Below are 17,329 nucleotides of genomic sequence, written 5' to 3' on the forward strand. Positions count from 1 at the left end.
CATAGAATGGCTTGGGTTGGAAGGGACCTTTAAGCATCCAAACTAAACCTACCCTCTTTAAAATAACAACCAATCAACCAACCAAAAAAAACAGAAAACAACACAATCTTCTCCCAAGAGCAGACATTTAACATTGATTTGGTGAGAGAATACCACCCAAATCACCATATACTTTTACCTGCAATCAGACATCAGCCAATACAAGGAAGAAGAGGGTACAGTTAATGGCACAAATTTATTTGGACTGGCCCTTAAAGAGCCAAAAACTGTTGGCAGTTCCCCAGAATTATAAAGTGCAGGGTTTTTTTGTATTTTGGTGTGCACAAGAAAAGCAAAGTTTGAAAATTCCTTTTATTTTTGGATTCATAATGAAAACCACAAGAGCATGGAATCATCTCAAGTCATCTGATGTTATGGTTTCAAATCCACATCAGAAGATACTGATTCCATGGCTTTCAGTTGTTTACATACTGAAATGACCTGACACTATGCTGTCTGTTCTGTTCTGTCTTTCCTTTAAACTCTGGAGTTTGAAGTTTAAAATATGTATGGTGATGCTTACTTAGTCTGAAGATACAGACTAGGCATACTTTCCTAGACTAAGCAGATGTTTGTTCAATAACTGATAAGAAAAAGCATATGATGTTTCAGTTAACCATTATATAGTAAATAATATTATTTACCACTTTTTAGCTTCCACTTTTCATCTCCAAGTACAAACACAAACAACCAAAATAGGAGAAACAAAATATCAGACTTCTTGTAATTAGGCAGTATTACCGGCACACTGCAAACTGGGATACTGAGTCAAAACAGAAAAATGGAAGCATCTGGGACACCTCTGTATTATTCTGATGAACTTCAAAGTACTTAACTTAATAGCATTAATAAACACTAAGTGAATACCACTACTTGTGCTATAAATGTCACTGGCACCTCCAGGACACTTAAAAAAATTGATTAGTGCTACACTGAACTGCTGAGTCATCAATGACAGTCCTTCAACTAGGACAAGAGGATGTCTTGTAAGCAAGTTATTTATATTCTTAATATCATCAGCAGAAAGTACAGTCTGGTTAGGTTTGGTACTCATTAAATGGCAATTTTTTGCATGTGATGCCCTCATCTATAGATTTCTTATCAGATCACCTTCAGCCTTAAGTAAAAGCAATTACAAACAGGCCAACTTCTTTTAATCTGAAAGAAGAAAGGCAATACTGAATCATGCACACTGCAAATGTTTGTTTTGGCTGGAAGCAATACCAAGCCTCCATATTAAACTCTGTGTATGCAGTACCACTAGTTTATCCTGCTTGGAATCAAAAGAAAACTGGAACTCAATGGATTTTTTTTTTTTTAATAAAATGTGCAGGTGGTCTTGGACTTCCCAAGGTATTTTTTTGAAGCTGAATGGGCCTTGTTTCCTCTTCTGTATCACTTTTAATTTCACAACCTAATAATCATGATCATCAACCCAAAACATAATATTAAACTACTTTTTATCTTTGCTGTGTGTTTTGAGAGAGACTGTTGTAACACATTTACCCGAATGTATCGTGTGCTCTCAGATCTGTATTGTCATGTCTGCAAATATTTACAAAGCAAAAAATACTGTCTGACTCAGCAATGCAACTCACATGTCTTTCATGCTGTTCCATATCATTGCTTCAGACCAAAACAACACAAAAACACCACTGCGAATTATAAAAGGCAAAAATACTATTAGTGGCCTCCAGCCAACTGTGGTCTAAGCATTTGCTTGTGAGCTCGTCACATGCATGCAACATTTGGAATACTGCTCAAAACCTCTGGCTGCACAAATATAGACCCTCGTTCAAGGAACTCAAGCAACAATTTTATTTCAGTAAAATCAGGGCGATCAGCAGCTGATCTGCTTTAAAGACTGCAACTGCACACCCAGCTCCACTGGCTGCACCAGAACCCATGGTTCTTTGCAGAGAAAAAAGCAACAGAATTCCCAAGCACAAGGGAGAGAGCAAGGCTGCAGCATGCTAGGGGTCTACACGTGGTCTTCATCAAAGTCTGTGACCTCTTCAGCACGTCCATAATATCCACTCAAGAACTGCACAAGTGTCCGACTTCAGCATGGGTGCATTCACTGTAGGCTGCAAGGCTCACTAGCACATGTCCCAGCAAAGATGAAAGGCAGGATGTAATTACACAAAGATCTGCAACCCTTCAACAGCCCCAGTATTAGCTCACCTGGTACCCACCAAAGATCAACCACTACAAGTTGCCTTGGATAATTTTAAAGGTACAAAGCTTGATAAAATTATTACACCTAGGAAGACAGCAATTACCTAATCATTTCAAAGGCTTGTTCTCTTCATCACTACAAGAAGCAATTTCACCACAGGAAGTCTTCTGAGGAGTAAAACACCCATCATACTGCCATTAATATGAAAACTTTATTTATATTAGGGGCTAATAATTTCTTCATTGACTATACAGAGAAGATCAGAGTAATACATATTTTGATGTTCTAAGTATGTAAGTTTTCAATGAAAAAGCTCGTTTGAAGTTTGAAGGATGGAAGCTTGCTTAGCTTACTTCAGAGATGGTCTCAGTTCTTCTATGAAGATGGCAGGCTTACAAGTCATGAAGCTTGATAAAACACAGAACAATTTAAAAAAATGAACCAGAAATAACAAATATGTACTTTTATTGTGCACACATACTTTCTTTTTCTTTAATGAGATTAAATTTGACTTCTGTATCAGAAAGAACTGCATTTCTGTCCTGCTTCCTGACTCAACATTTCCATTCTAAGAAAAAACTCCTCCACCTTCTTTAAGTCTTCTTTCAGTGACTAGGAAAGGCATAAAAAATAATATTAAGTTCAATATGGCTCCAAACATTAAACAAAAACATCTTCCTAAATCAACTGTATACCCATTACATGCGTTGTATACATGCTAGAAAATAAACACTGGCAAATACAGTCTTGGAAATGGCTCAAGTGACTGGGTTTTTGAAAACGGTTTATAAAATATATAAATGCTGTCAACTGGAAGATGTTAACTTGAAGACTGATGTTAACTCTGTTCATTTGCAAGGAGAACATCCTGCATTTCGCCATATAAGAAGGTACAGGGCAACGCGCAAGAGCAAGTTCTCCCACGTGAGGCTGGAACACACCAGGCTGCTCCCTGGCCAGAGGCCCATCACTCTTCCCAAAATGAAAGTCGTGGATTCTAGAGGTGAATTTCAGCAGCGCTACTTTTATGCAGTCTCCCCACTCATTTCCCGTGGGGTCACGGCACACGATCACTCGAGGCACCTCGTCCCACAGCGCTGCAGACGCTGGGCAGCACCTGGGCTGTCCAGGACATCCTCTGCCGGAGGATCCCGGAGGGAACCGCATCGGAGCTCAGGCTGAACACCCTTCCCACGGGGCTAGCGGTGTCCGAGAGCCCAGAGGGGCGCACACCATCCCCGGTCATCACAGGGGACGAGGCCAGTCCTGGTGGGGCAGTGCCCAGCAGATCCAGGGGAACACCAAGCCCTGGGCTCAGACCCTCCGGTCGAGGAAGTCCCGTAACCCGGCGAGTCGCACGCTGACAGCCCTTACAGGAGTCGAAGGCGGCGAGGCGATGGCAGGGCCGGGAGACGATCCCGATCCCGCTCCCGCCAAGCAGCCCTGTCGGCGCCCCCGACACTCCGCCCCTGAGAGCCCCCGCAAAGCCGCCGCTCGCCCGCTCTGCCCCGACGCCGGCACATCACAGGCACACGGGGCACTCGGGGCACTCGGGCCCAGGGTGCCGAGGGACGCCCGGCGGGGCCCGCCTGGGCACTGGGACCGAGCACTCGCGTTGTCAGGAGCCAGGTGCCCCCCGCAGCCCCGCTGGGCCGACTCCCAGCAGACCTCCTCGAAGTTGCCCCGAGAAGTCTGGGAGCAGCCGGGCAGAGTCGCCCCCTCAGTCCACACCTCCCTCCGGCCACCTGGCCACACGCTCCCGCACCGGCCTCCGGGACCGGACCCCGCAGACCGACCCCACGGTCCTGGTTGACTCCCGGGACGGGACCCCACCCGGACCGACCCCCGTCTTCCTCTGGGGACGCGGCCCTCGCTCCCGGGACAGGGGAGCGGCTGCCCCGAGGCGCGCCTAAGGGCTTCCCCCGCAAAAGCAGCCCTTGGGATTAAATAACGCAGCAGGACACTTACCATCTCGCCTGAGGTTGGAAGCCCGCAGGGCTTTTATAGATCCGCTCTGGGCAGGGGCGGTGGTGCCCTGACGGCTGCAGAAGTTCGCACAGACGACGGCGTAGAGCAGGAGGAGGATGAGCAGTTGCATTGGGACCAGCTGCGAGCGGGACCGTGTCGCTGCGAAGAAACGGGCTCCTCTCCCGCCGAGGGTGCTTCCCTCGCTCGTGTTCTCTTCTCCCTTTTAACGGACTTTGTGGTTGTTGCGGGTTGCTTGTTTGTTTGAGGGAGTTGTGTGCAGGGAGGGGGAAAAGGCACGATCCTCGCAAAAAAAGCCCCAAACCCAAGAGCAGGCGAAGCAGCGGTCACGGCCGCCGCTCTACTCTGCGAGCTGCCTCAAAACTTCCTGCATGCTGAACTCTGGGCTGCCCTCCTGGGCCGGCCAAACTCGGCAGAGGTGCGGAGCCGGGCCCGCCGCCCACTCCCCTCGTCCGGCACGGCCGTGCCCCAGCAGCAGGCGGGGGCTGCCGCAGCCGCGCTCCCCCTGCCGCGGCCGCCGCCGGGCTGCACCGCGCCTCGCACCGCCCCGCCCGCCGCGCCAGCCGCGGGAGCCGCCGCCGGGGGCTGCAGCGCCGGGGGCTCTCCGCGCCGGGGCTGGGGCAGCCAAGGGGGCCCGCGGGAAGGGGGCGGGAGCGGTGCCCGGGCCCTCCCTGAGCTACCGGCAGCGCCGTCTGCACTCCGGGCAAAAAGTGGCAGGAGGGATGGTGCGAGGAGGGGGCTGTCCCCGGTGCGCAGTGAACGCCGGGCTCCTGGCGACTGAGTAGGACGGAGCCGTGAGCCAAGGGCTCTCCGCCAGCGCAGGGGTCGCGCACCCGGGGGTCCCGTCACCCTCGGGCCCGCGGTGACCACGTAAAAGTCATCGCTGGGCCGAATGACTCAAATCTCCGAGCTGTGCCAGGGCGAGTGAGGAGATTCAATGGGACAACCGGTAAATAACCCGCAGTTGTCCCTGGGAGAAATATACGGGCTTCTTCTGTCATGCCAAGCACTGTCCAAAGCCTTTCATAAAAAGTTAGTTCTTACTAATTTAGACCCTCATTAAATTCGGTATGGTATTAAAAGATTGTATTACTGCCTGGAAGAGTTTAGGTCTAAACCAAAGGTATGTGAGGGTTGTGATCAGATTGCTAGTTTAAAACTCTTTTTCTTTCCATTAGCCCCAATGAAAATAATCAAAAGGAAGATGCAGAAAAAAAACCCCAAAGTTCAGGTTTTAACAGTTCTCTAATAAATTTTTCCCTACTCAGTTTATTTCTTACAACATTTTATGCAGGCTTAGGCAGTCTAACAAACTGTTACATGCTGCCAGATCTTTAACAACACGAAACATACGTCACTAGCCGAAGAATGTCAATATGGTGGTGTATCAGGAGTCTTGGATGAGTCCTGCTACACTGTGAGGACTGCCTCTGGCTGTGTGAAGCATTTTCTCCAAGAGCATGCTAGGATGACAATGGGACTGAAACATCTTGTATGTCTTAAGAAACCAGTAGGGTGCAATTCTGTTATGCATAATTCATGCTTCTTTATCCCTTTCATGTTCCCCAAAACTGACAGCGAACCTAATCCTGCTCCCATGTGGTAGATAATGGAAAGGCTCCAACAGCGCTTCATTGGTGAGCAGATGTGCCTATATTTTAGGTGCCCATTTCAGGGGGGGAGCTGGGTGAACAGAGGGAAGGTGGCCAATTCAATCATCCTAATAGAAACAGAAAGTCAAATAGAGGACACAGAGTGAATGAGTATGGGGGAGCTTGGGAGATGTTCTGTGTTCATCCAGTCAATATGTCTGCCTCTCTCCAGTTACCTTACAAGGAACTGCGAGAAAATGCCAATAGAATCCTAGCTCCCCAGCTCTCTTCTGACCTTTGCTACAACTTGTGGTGAAGTCTTGCCTTTCTTAGTGCCTTCAGGCCCTCCTTCTCCTTTAGATCCAGGACGTTGGAACCCATAATTGGTTCTCTTTGAGGAAGTGGCCATTCTAAGGTGGAAGAGAAAGAGAAAGAAGGACAGATTATCTTCCAACTGAAAGTCAGACAAAAGGTGTTTTGACAGTATCTGAGCAGTTGCACAGTTCAGTCAAGAAATGGCACTATTTCTGAGGCTGTTTCTCTTTCTGTATCCAAATTTATCCATATAAATTTGCTTATATAAAATTCATACATCTTCCCAAGACCTTGGTCTAGAGACAGTCTCTCTGGCCCCATGCCTCCCTGGCTGCAAAGGTCCAACTTTAACTGAAGAGTAAAAGAGGCTTTTGACTTAAACATTCTACAGCTGTTTGGCTGACATGCTCCCTGGCTTGATAGAGACTATAAGTTTAAACTTCCTCAATCTGATCACGGCACAGAAGTGAGGTTTCCTCAGCACAATTTTTTTTCTTTCTTTCTTTTTTTTTTTTTTAAGAGTACATACTGTTGTGGTACATAAGATGAAATTCCTGTTTATATGGCAGAGATACCCTGGTTACTTAGGGAATTCTCAAGCAAAACAGTATGGGGCCTCATAAACTAGATGATGATGGAGATAGGCAAGTGGATTCCACCACCAGTGGCTTTGATACATACTAAGAGGAACTCTGCATAACTCTTATCATATGCTCATGGTTCATTTCTGTTTCTTCCTGTACAAAGCATAGGATGATGCCACTCTTTGTTCTAAAGCAAAAATATTTCTGTAGCAGAACAGACAAGTCTCTTTCTCAGATCAGAAAACGGCGAATAACATTGTAGGGTCCAAAACAGAGGCCTAGTTCTATAAATTATCAGATATTTATTTTAGCCCTGGTATCAAAATACCCCAGATTTTCCAATTTGATATACAGGTGTACAGAAAGATTTTGGGACAGAAGCAAAACTGACATGCATTGGTAGACTGTTAGAGGAAAGGCTTGCATTCCAATGACTGTTGCTATAGCTTCTTAGTTCACTTTAATAACCACTAGGCACACTAAAACCCAGAAAAGTATCTTTATAATAAGGTGTCATAGAACCCCCATCAAAGAGAGAGAAGTTTGGATTATACTCAGACAGTTTTATAGGCATATCACTAGGTCTTTCTGGCAAACATTCTAGCACATTGGCTAATCTGTGTTCTAAGTGCTTGGGATAATTTAAAGCATCAGGTGGCTTCTGCAGGAAGACCTATGGCAAGTCATGGTTGCTGCACAAAAGTACACACTGATGTATAAGTGTGATAACCTACGTAATTATAGATTTGTAAGCTCAACTGGGATCCTAATGAAAAAGTCTTCACAGCTGATATGAAACTCAATTAATAGAAATTAAAAAGAAAATAATATAATTATTTTCAATCAACCTGGAAGATGTTACCATGCTAACTTGGAAATCTGGTTGACAGGCAGAATAGTGTCCAAATTATGGCTTTCATAACATACCAATTGGTACTGCATGATTTGAATCATATTAAATGAAAGCCACGTATACTAAATGTTTTCAAAACTTCTTAAATGACAGGCTTAAACATGTTTATGAAAAAGGGAAACATTATTAAATGGATTCGCTTTGAGAGAGTGCCACATAGCTAACTTTTTATGTCTGCATTGGTTTACATTTCCAACAATGACCTGTGAAAAATGCAGTTACTACTGATGACTTTTGAAGATGACAAAAACTTTGGGGGTGTAACAATAGGACGATTTATAGCATTGGTGATATATTAAGACAGATGTGTAAGACTGGATATAAGTGTAAAGCTGAGCCCTGGACCAGCTTATGCTTTGATATAGCCACTGGCAGCACTGCCCAGTGCCTGTGGCATCCACCTCACCTCATTTCAGTCCTCTGGAAGAACTTGGTGTTAGCCAGTCACACAGGTTCTCATTGTTCATGGATAGAATTGGATTCCCATCAGAGGGCCCTCTAGCCCAGAGGTTTTAGGCAATCATGCTAGGGTGGTTTGGTAGGTCCAGTTTCTCTCCACTGACTATGCATGGAGAGAGTGCAGGGAAAAAAATACATTCATAGTTGTAGGATAGAGTATTTAATCCTAGAAAGCATTGATGCAGAAAAAAATGCTGGGGGTGGATTATCAAGGAAGTCAATGGGCTGTAGCCATCTCTGTTATCATTTGTTGACTGGGACATGCTCCAGAGTCATACAGTTTTGTCTTTGGAGCACAGAACATTTGAACTCTGTTGATTACGTAGCAAAACCCAAGATCCCTGTGAGTTTTCTCTGGGATCCTTGAATATTTATTTAAAGAGGGTAATATCAGTTAGAGTAGGGGCATTATGCCTTCTTCTGTTATTACTAAACTACTGCTTTAAGTTCCTATGAATAAAGTCTTAGAAAGGATCATAATAAAATGATAAACACTGGGAGGAAAACTACAGGGTTAGCTGGAGGTTGAGAAACATGCCACTCAGGAAAAAGCTTAGAAAAATCACAAGCCATTTAGCTTGTCAAGGAGAAAACCAGAAGGGTCACATCTACCTCCCGGAGGTAGGATATTGATTCTAGAAGGCTATTCTGTCTAGTGGACAATGACATATCAAGGTGAAAGCTGGAGATAGACAAATTAAGTTTAGAAGTAAAAGGCACATTTCTCTCCGTGGAAAGCTATAGAAGTATCAGAGTTCTTCACCACTGAAAATCTGAAAGGCAAGATTTGGTGTTTTCCTAAAACCAGTCAAGTGGTTTCAGGTTGTGCTTAGGAACTCTTGGGGCCTATTGATCATTTCTGGAAAGTCTGTAAAGGCAACAGAGAAAAGTATGTTCATATGTTCTATACTACAAGCCACAGACACATTTTTAAGGGATTCTGCAGTTTCTTGGAAAACAACTAAAAAAAATATATCTCCAAGGATTAATTCCAGGCAACGTGATTTCTGTTATATAGGAGGGCAGTCAAGTGGGGGCAATGACCTCATCCCCCAGTTTATAATCTGTGAATAAGATATAAGAATGAGCAGAGGTGCCTAGAGTAGGATGGAGAAACATCTCCGAATTGCTAAAATATGTCTTAAGTAAACAACTTTAACCATGATGGAAGACCAAAAGAATGTAAGGAAAATTAGACCAAAGCTATTATATGTCTGGAATTAGAAAACACAGGCAGAGTCATGTGTTACTAAGAAATTTACCCCAGGCACCACGACATCAAGAAAGTGCAGCACAGGGATCTATGGCCAGATTTACTGCTTAAGCTACAGGCAATGATTAAACAACATACACAGAAAATCCCCAGTGAAACTGATCACTTTAGGTGATCAGACCTATCAAACACAAGCCCAAGCACTGCTGCCTGGTATCACTACAAACATTGGTTTGTGGAACCTCATGTTAAAACACTGAACATTAGATCTGGGCCACAGACCTGTAAGAGGTGCTGCTCTTTGTCCTCCTCCACCAACCAGATTTGCAAGGTCACTTGTCTGGCCCATTCTTGAGAAAAGCTGCAAGCAGCTTTGATTTATTCAGTCTTCTGATTTTCCTTCTTGTGTCTACACCACTACAGGATGCTGTGCCCTTCTCCCTTTCAGCATATACCTGTTTCTGGTCCCGACTCTTAAATCACTTTTGTTGGCTTTATGTAACTTTTGGATAGTTCTCCACTGCAAATGTTGAGACAAATATTGCACCAACATGCACATAGGAAGGTAGAGAAAAACAATATCCCAAGCTGAACACACTGATATATTAAATTTGACAAAATGCTATATCACTCAGAGTGTCTCCCTCTCCCTGGTACCTAGTAACAATACCAATTGACATATAGTGTGCATGCAATATTCAGAATCATGCTTTCAAAAACTGAAAATAATCCACAATGAAATAAGAAATGTTGCCCTCTTGAGGTTAAGTAGGATTTTTACCCCCCATTTATATCAGTGGAACCAGCATTTAGACATAAGTTTGGGTTTAAAAATATTGGGCTATGTTTTATTGTAAGTTTTTCATAATAAGAGAGTAATAGCTTCAAAAAGACTGCATTTCTTCTGTAGCCCTGTTCCCAGGTTTGTAGATTTAAAGAGACCTTTCAGACATGATATAGTTTGGCTTCTTGCATTAATAAGCCAAACCATTTTGCTGTCTGACCTCTTGCTTTGTTTGCTTAAAAGCATGGTATCTTTTAGAAAAATAAAAGATAAAACCTTTATTTTAAAATAGTAGGAAATTAATTTTAAAGTATCTTGAGACAGAGAACCACCCACCATCAATGTTAGGTAATTCAAGTGATTAATGACTGTTTTTAATTTTTTTTTACCCTCTGAATCTTGTGCTGTGAATAAACAGTAATGGTTTATCAGGATCCTGTGCTTGGTCTTAAATATTTGGATGCAAGTAATCTGAAGCTCTTGGTTTGGATTTAGTAAAAGAGCTGTCCTCAAACCCTTGTATCTTCTACCTAACCAGTTGTGTTATTTCTGTAATCAATTTCTTTGCACCTGTCAAAATTATGTCAGATTTTGTTTGTCTTCAATACATTTGAGTTAGAAAACTGTCATCTAAATTTTAGAGAAATTCTAGGAATGTTTTACTACAGATAGTATGAGAATTGCTAGGATCTGATTGTCAGCTGTTTCAAAACTGCCAAGCCATGATGCTGGGCTTTTTTTTTCATTTGTTCATGGGTAATTTCATTCCCTTTTGAGGTCTGGGCACACATGTGCAGTGGAGATACTTCCTAAATCTGATCATCCAAAAACCTCAGCCTTTATTTTTTCTCTTTTTCTTTCCCTCTCAAGAATTTTCCAACATCACTTCATAAGTAGGGAAGATTCTGGATTGCAATGAGAAATGTGCAGTGCAGAATGGAGAACCCTTTATTCATTGCTGAGCCTCTTGGTACTGAGTTTAGTTACGTTGTTGGAAAGTAAACTTGTCATATTTCCTCTGGATTTGCCTGTATTTAACAGATGCATCAAAATGAAGCCTTTTCAGTCATTTCATGATAAATAATTTGACATCATTAAAAGGAAAAATCCAGAACATAAAAGTCAAAAATGCAAAACTCTGAGGCTCAAAATTCACAGCTTTTATCATAGAATTATAGAATGGTTTGCGTTGGAAAGAACAATAATGATCACTTAGGGAAACGCCCCCTCCCATGAGTAGGGACATCTTTCACTAGATCAGGTTGTTCAAGGCCCCATCCAACCTGACTTTCAACATTTAAGTAATGGGACAACCAGAACTCCTATCAGTGACCTTTTCCAGTACCTCACTACCCTCACAATGGAAAAAACAAAACAATTATTCCTTACATCCAATATGAACCTCCCCTCTTTTGCTTTAAAATCATTGCCCCTTGTCCTGTCATTACAGGTCCAGATAAAAAGTCTCCCGTATCTTTCCCATAAGTCCTGTTTGGATACTGAAGGAAGTCAATAAGGTCCCCCCAAGACTTTTCTAGGCTGAATATTGCCAGCTCTGTCAGCCTTTGTCCATAGGAGAGGTATACCAGCCCTTGGACCATTTTCAGGGTCCATCTCTGGACCTGCTCTAACAGGTTGCTGTCTTTTTTGCACTGGGGCTTCCAGAGCTGGATGCAGGTGGGGTCTCACAAAGAGGGAATTGAGGGACACAAACACCTCCTTTGCCTTGCTGGCTACACTTCTCTTGATGCAGCTCAGGATATGGTTGGCTTTGTGGGCCATGAGCACACATTGACAGATCATGTCCATTTTTTCATCCACTGATATCCCCAAGTCCTTCTTCCCATGGTTGCTTTCAATCCATTCATTCCTGCAGTCCATATTGATACTGGGCATTGCCCTGACCCATGTGCAGAGCCTTCCAGTCACCCTTGTTGTTGTAAAATGTACTCTACACTTACAGTTTGGATTTGGATTTTTTTACGAAGATTGTTTTAGATCATAAGAAAAACAGAATCCATATAAAACTGATTAAAAATATACAAGAAACCAGATTTTCAAATGGAATTGTTTTATAAATATTGGAGAAAGCACATGAAGCAAACTTAAGGTTTTCTTTTAAATATATGCAGTTTTTAAATTAGCTTGCTAAGAAGAAATCTTTTGAATCTGCTTTGGATGGCAATGAGAGTCTTATCTTAGGGGCACCGGTGAGAATGACTTATCTCTGGTTCCAGATAGTGGGACTGCATTCAGGCTACCCAAATCTTTCTTGAGATCACATTGTCATACAGGGGAGTTGAGTTCACAGTTTTATGCACACAACACATTAACATAAATTAGTTAACCACCTGGCATTGGTTAAGCAGAATTTATGCTGATACTGCACTAATGACCTTGCACTATCATTAGACTAAATCAGTCTCCTGGGGGAGAACCCAACAAGGCATAGTAATTCAATGCATTCCTAGGAAGCAGCATGTACAGTAAAATATATTTTATCATTTACTGAGCTCAATTTTAATTCAGAAGTATTAAATTAAATATCAAGGCCTCTCCAGAGACCTCTGAAAATGGCAGAACAAAATAAAAACATGCAGAAAATAAAGACAAGGAAAAGAAAGATTTGTGCACACCTACAGCAATTGTGGACATTTTAAAGTATTGATGTACTCAATAAAAAAATGTCAGAATAATCTGCTTTAAACATAGATTTAAAAAGCAAAACTTAGAAGGGTAAACAAAACTTTCAGGGCTAAATCTGATGTAGACATGGCATATTTCATTTACAGTCTGAGAGAAAATCAGGTGCCACCAGAGGGTGCTTGATCTCACATGCTATTTTCATAATTAACTTAGGAAGTGTTGAGTTCCCCTTCCCCCATCTGCAATGGCTTTCTTTTTTGCCCAATAAGACAAATATGGATGATTAGCACAGACTTACGTGTCTAACTTAAGAAAACCTAAGTTACCAATCAGGAGTTAGAACATTTCTGAAAAAAAACACTTTATGAAATTTAATTCTGCCTCCTTTTTGCATATGCAGGGCATATGTTGTAATTACTATGTGTGAAAACTACATTTTTCAGAGGATTAAATATCCCTAATGGAGATAAATCATGACTTGGCAGTACAGAGGGAGATAGTCTGTAGAACCTTTACTTCATTCGTTGCAGTGCTTAAAGTTATGAAGTGAGTGGGGCAGGAGGTGGGTGGAAAAGAAAACTGAATCTCTGAGGCAGTTGAGTGACATGGAAGGGTTTCTACACTCACCTGTGTGTTGTTACAGAGATGACACAAACCAGATTTCTCACAGCTGGTTTTCAGCTCTATGTTTCTCATTTTCTGGATGCCCAGCTGGAGACAGTAGAGTCTCATTAGAAGTTCAGAGCATGCATAACTATATTTGAAGTTAACGGTTGTTGTCAGCTGTTTCTTGAGTATGTGTAGTGCTAAATAATACCAAGCATTACGAATCTTAGTGTCTAAGACTAATGGAAACTTAATCTTTCTGCACCCCAATCCCATTTGAGAAAAGGGATGATGTACTTCACTATACACTGTAGCATCCATGGTATATGATCTGCCAAATAAAATCCTGCATCTAACTATAGATATGTCTGTAACATAGACAAAAATTGACAATTTTTGAACACAGTTAATGTGTCTGTGTAAGAATAAGCTGAATTTTTTGTTTTAGTTAAACTAAGGGAAGCACAAACTGTGTGCTTTAACTATAGACATCAGGGCTGCAGATATCTGGAGGCAGTACAGGTGAATCCTGCCTTCTGTGCTGATCTCAATTTTGGGCTCTGAATGAAGCAGAGATTATAAGAAAATATAGTCTCTGATCATGTTATTTGTTAAGTGTCTTTGTAATAGCTGTGCACAAGGGACCAAACTAAGTTTGTACAAAATGTTTCTTGAAAGTTTGGCATGGCAATCTTAATAGTAGTATAATAGTTATTCAGTGGTAATAAAAAGACATCAACCTGAGGCAGACACTTGGAATGTTGCATTTAAGTTCAAACAGTTAAAATTTGAAAAGAGAGTTGAACAGTAGGAAAGGAGAACAAATTGATAATAGGAAATTTTACTAGCTCTGCCTGAAAAACCTTCATCATTTCTCAGTCCTGTGGCATGCAACAGAGCTTGCAGGGCAGCCCTGTAGGCCTGTGCATGTCTCAGCTCTAGTACTATGTTCAGCATTCCTCTGGAGTTAGTAAGGACATTTCATTTTCAAGTTTTCACAAAAACGGCCTAATCCTCAGAGCCTTTTGCTGGAAGCTATCTAGGTGTTTGTTAACATTCACACTGCAGAAACAGGGAAAACATGGACTGCAATCATTTGTCCAGTGTCACATTGCACAAAACTATCAGGTAACAAATGGAAGTATGAGTCAGTGTTTAACTCATTAGGCTAACATTCCTTACAAAGTTTTCTCTCTGTTTCTTGCTGGCAAGGCTGCACTGTCCCATGCAAAGCCCATGTGGGCTTTGTATGCTGATGTTTGTATGCTAAGCCCTGAAAACTGTATGATATGATCACTGAAAACAGCTCAGAGATTACAGTGTCTGGCAGGAGGTGATTGTACTGCTTGATTCATGGCTCCTCAGACACAGTTTATGTTAAACTTACAAGGCATCTTTCATGTGTCTTCATGGTGTAAGTCTTGCAGATATTTTATGAGCAACAAAAAGTCTTTCAATCTCACCCAACAGCATTAGATACCGTTGTACTTCCTTCTTAGATTTCTTTCATTTGCACTTTTCTTGCTTAGAAGCTGCCCTGGATGAGACAAGTCAGTAAGATCAGGCCTTAGAGGCTCTGCTGTAGGGTTGCTCTGGCTGCATTGCAATGAAAACTTACTTTAAGCAGGGGTAGGCCATGTGAGCTCCTTATTAGCCATCCTGAGCCCACTGAACAGTGTATGAGAATTCGTGACCTTCCTAGGCAGGGCATAAACATCTAACATATTGGAAAAGGGCTTTGGAGGTATCAGATCTGAGCCTGACTTGATTTAGTTTACCACAGGACACCAGAACACTGATTTTGACCTTTAAATGAAGGTCAAGCCCAAAACAGCCTAATAATTTTGGAAATCTGATTTTCAGAAGAGTGCATCATCTTCAGCCACAGTAGATATTCAAGAATTACAATTGTATCTCTATTGCTGTTGCAGATGTACTTGGGAAGGAAGAAGAGAAATGGACCATGAACTTTTTAGTCATTCTGTTAACACTGACCAGTTCAGCACATTGTTAGATGTATTTGTATTACTACCATTCTCCACCCACAGTTTAAATAAGGACCATGGAGCTACTCATTGAGTAACCACGATTTTTTTGAGAACTGCTGTTTGTGTGGCTATACTGGCAGCTACCTTATATCAAAAGTCACTGGAGGTGGGAATGAATGAATTCAGAGATCTGAATTTACCCTATGCAGATCTGCATGATGAAATGTCACATGGTGATGCTACAGACAGACAGCTGTTTTAGACTGAGCACATCATGGTTCTGGTGCAGATCTAAGACACCAAGCAAAAACTTCAACAAAGACATCTACAGATATTTACCAATGTAAGAAATATCTCTGCTAAAACTTCAGGACTACAGGATATGCAGCTCTGCTCTTCAGTCACATGTCAAAGTAAACTAATCTGGAGCAGAATCAGCTGAGTCACTGAGATCTGAAAAGAACAATTTATAGAAGGAAAAAGGATCAGTATCGTTCTTGGATTAAAAGAGACAAAAGAAGCTTACTGCAAATTTTACAAAAGCATTCAAACAATGTTTTCTGATCAAATCTCACAGTTTTAACGGAGAAGGAATTTGTTTTGGTAACTGAAATGGAAGTTATGTGTCTATTTTTACTGTATTCTTAGAGCTGACGCTTTTACCTCTTCACACCTGCACAAACACACGCAGAGTCATATATTTGCATGAGAAAGATCCTATTTTATGTCCCTCATTGGATCTAGTCATGAAAAGGATGAAAAGAACCTCAGTTCTAGTAATGTAGCTTCATGGCAATGAGGCAGGTAACCAGTCTATGATTCACAGTCTGACTATTTTCTGATCATTTTCATAACAAAATAAGGATAACAACTCTCTACAGAAGTAATAATAATGCATTCTTTTAAATTCTGCTGCTTCACACAGAGAAGAAAAAGCAAATAAGGAAGGGGCAAATGAAGAAGGGGCAATTTTCTGTTTGTCTGAAAATGCTCTTCAAAGTCTAGTATACTTTAAGTAGTATAGAGATTTATATAGTGTAAACAGAGATTTAGATGAAAAATTAGAAGGCTTGCTCTTACATTAGGTGTTTGAGAAGCACGAAGAAAAAAATGAATCCAAGGAGGATGAGCATTCTTAGCTTGGAATTCAGTACATAATTGAAGAGGAAGGAGATATAGATTAAAGAAGTAAATCAGCAGTGGAAGTTTGCTGTTCATAAAAGTTGAACAGTAGGTGATTTTACTGCTTGACTTCCTGTCAGTATTTTCAGACACAGTCTCAATGTGATGGACAGCTGAGGTGAAGTCCAAGTAAGTAACTGCTAGTCGTAGCCCCAGTAGCCAATTATTAATGTCTGTTGAAATACCCTGCACAGCATTTATGTGTTGCTTTACCTTTGCCCCAAGTTTTAAGATACCCAAGGTGATCATTTTTCTCTTTCTGAGGGAGTGATGGAAATGGCCTTGGGCTTATTTACCAGCAGTACTGATTCATGAGCAGTAGTTTATTTGAAGTTTTTTGTTAGTCTCTATAAAACACTATTAATTTAAAAAATGGAAATCCATCATGTTAGACATGCTTGGTTTGGTAAGAATATCTCACATTTTGTGTAAATTAAGCTTTTGGGAGCTTTACACCAATTTGTATATTTTCAGAAGTACTGAATATCAAGGGACAGTGTACCTGGTAACAGAATGACGTGTCTCAATGAGGTATACGTTCCATACCCACTAAATTACTGTCTTAGTAATCTAACTCAGAGTCTGTAATCAGCGAATTCAGACCTTGTGTAGTTCATAGAGGTGACAAACAGGTGCAGTGAAATAATAATAATGCATTTATGCCTTCCTTTGATTTATAATTAACATCGCCTTCATTTTCCAACTATCTCCCAAAATTCACATTTTCTTCCGTTTTTTGTAGCTATTCTTGAACTTTGTTATGCACTTCTTAGGCTTTCTTAAGGCAAGTATATTGGTCTATGCTGCACTAATCTTCCATAATTGATTTGGGATGTGTGCCAG

General features: G+C 41.7%; 1 protein-coding gene across 4 annotated transcripts in view; it reads right to left on the reverse strand.

Moving 5' to 3' along the window:
* PDGFD (platelet derived growth factor D) overlaps positions 1 to 4,600 on the reverse strand; it is a 139,600-nt gene extending 135,000 nt beyond the window's left edge. For 2 of the 4 annotated variants that reach the window (XM_014886593.2, XM_014886591.2), the window contains exon 1: positions 4,187 to 4,600. In XM_014886593.2, coding sequence (XP_014742079.1) covers positions 4,187 to 4,316 — 130 coding nt within the window. In that variant the 5' untranslated portion in view covers positions 4,317 to 4,600. The remainder of the gene's footprint in view (positions 1 to 4,186) is intronic. The other 2 variants (XM_014886594.2, XM_014886592.2) reach the window with 1 other exon arrangement.
* Between the last annotated feature and the right edge of the window lie 12,729 nt (positions 4,601 to 17,329).

Source organism: Sturnus vulgaris, chromosome 2, assembly GCF_052056855.1.
Source record: "Sturnus vulgaris isolate bStuVul1 chromosome 2, bStuVul1.hap1, whole genome shotgun sequence".
Classification (NCBI taxonomy): domain Eukaryota; kingdom Metazoa; phylum Chordata; class Aves; order Passeriformes; family Sturnidae; genus Sturnus; species Sturnus vulgaris.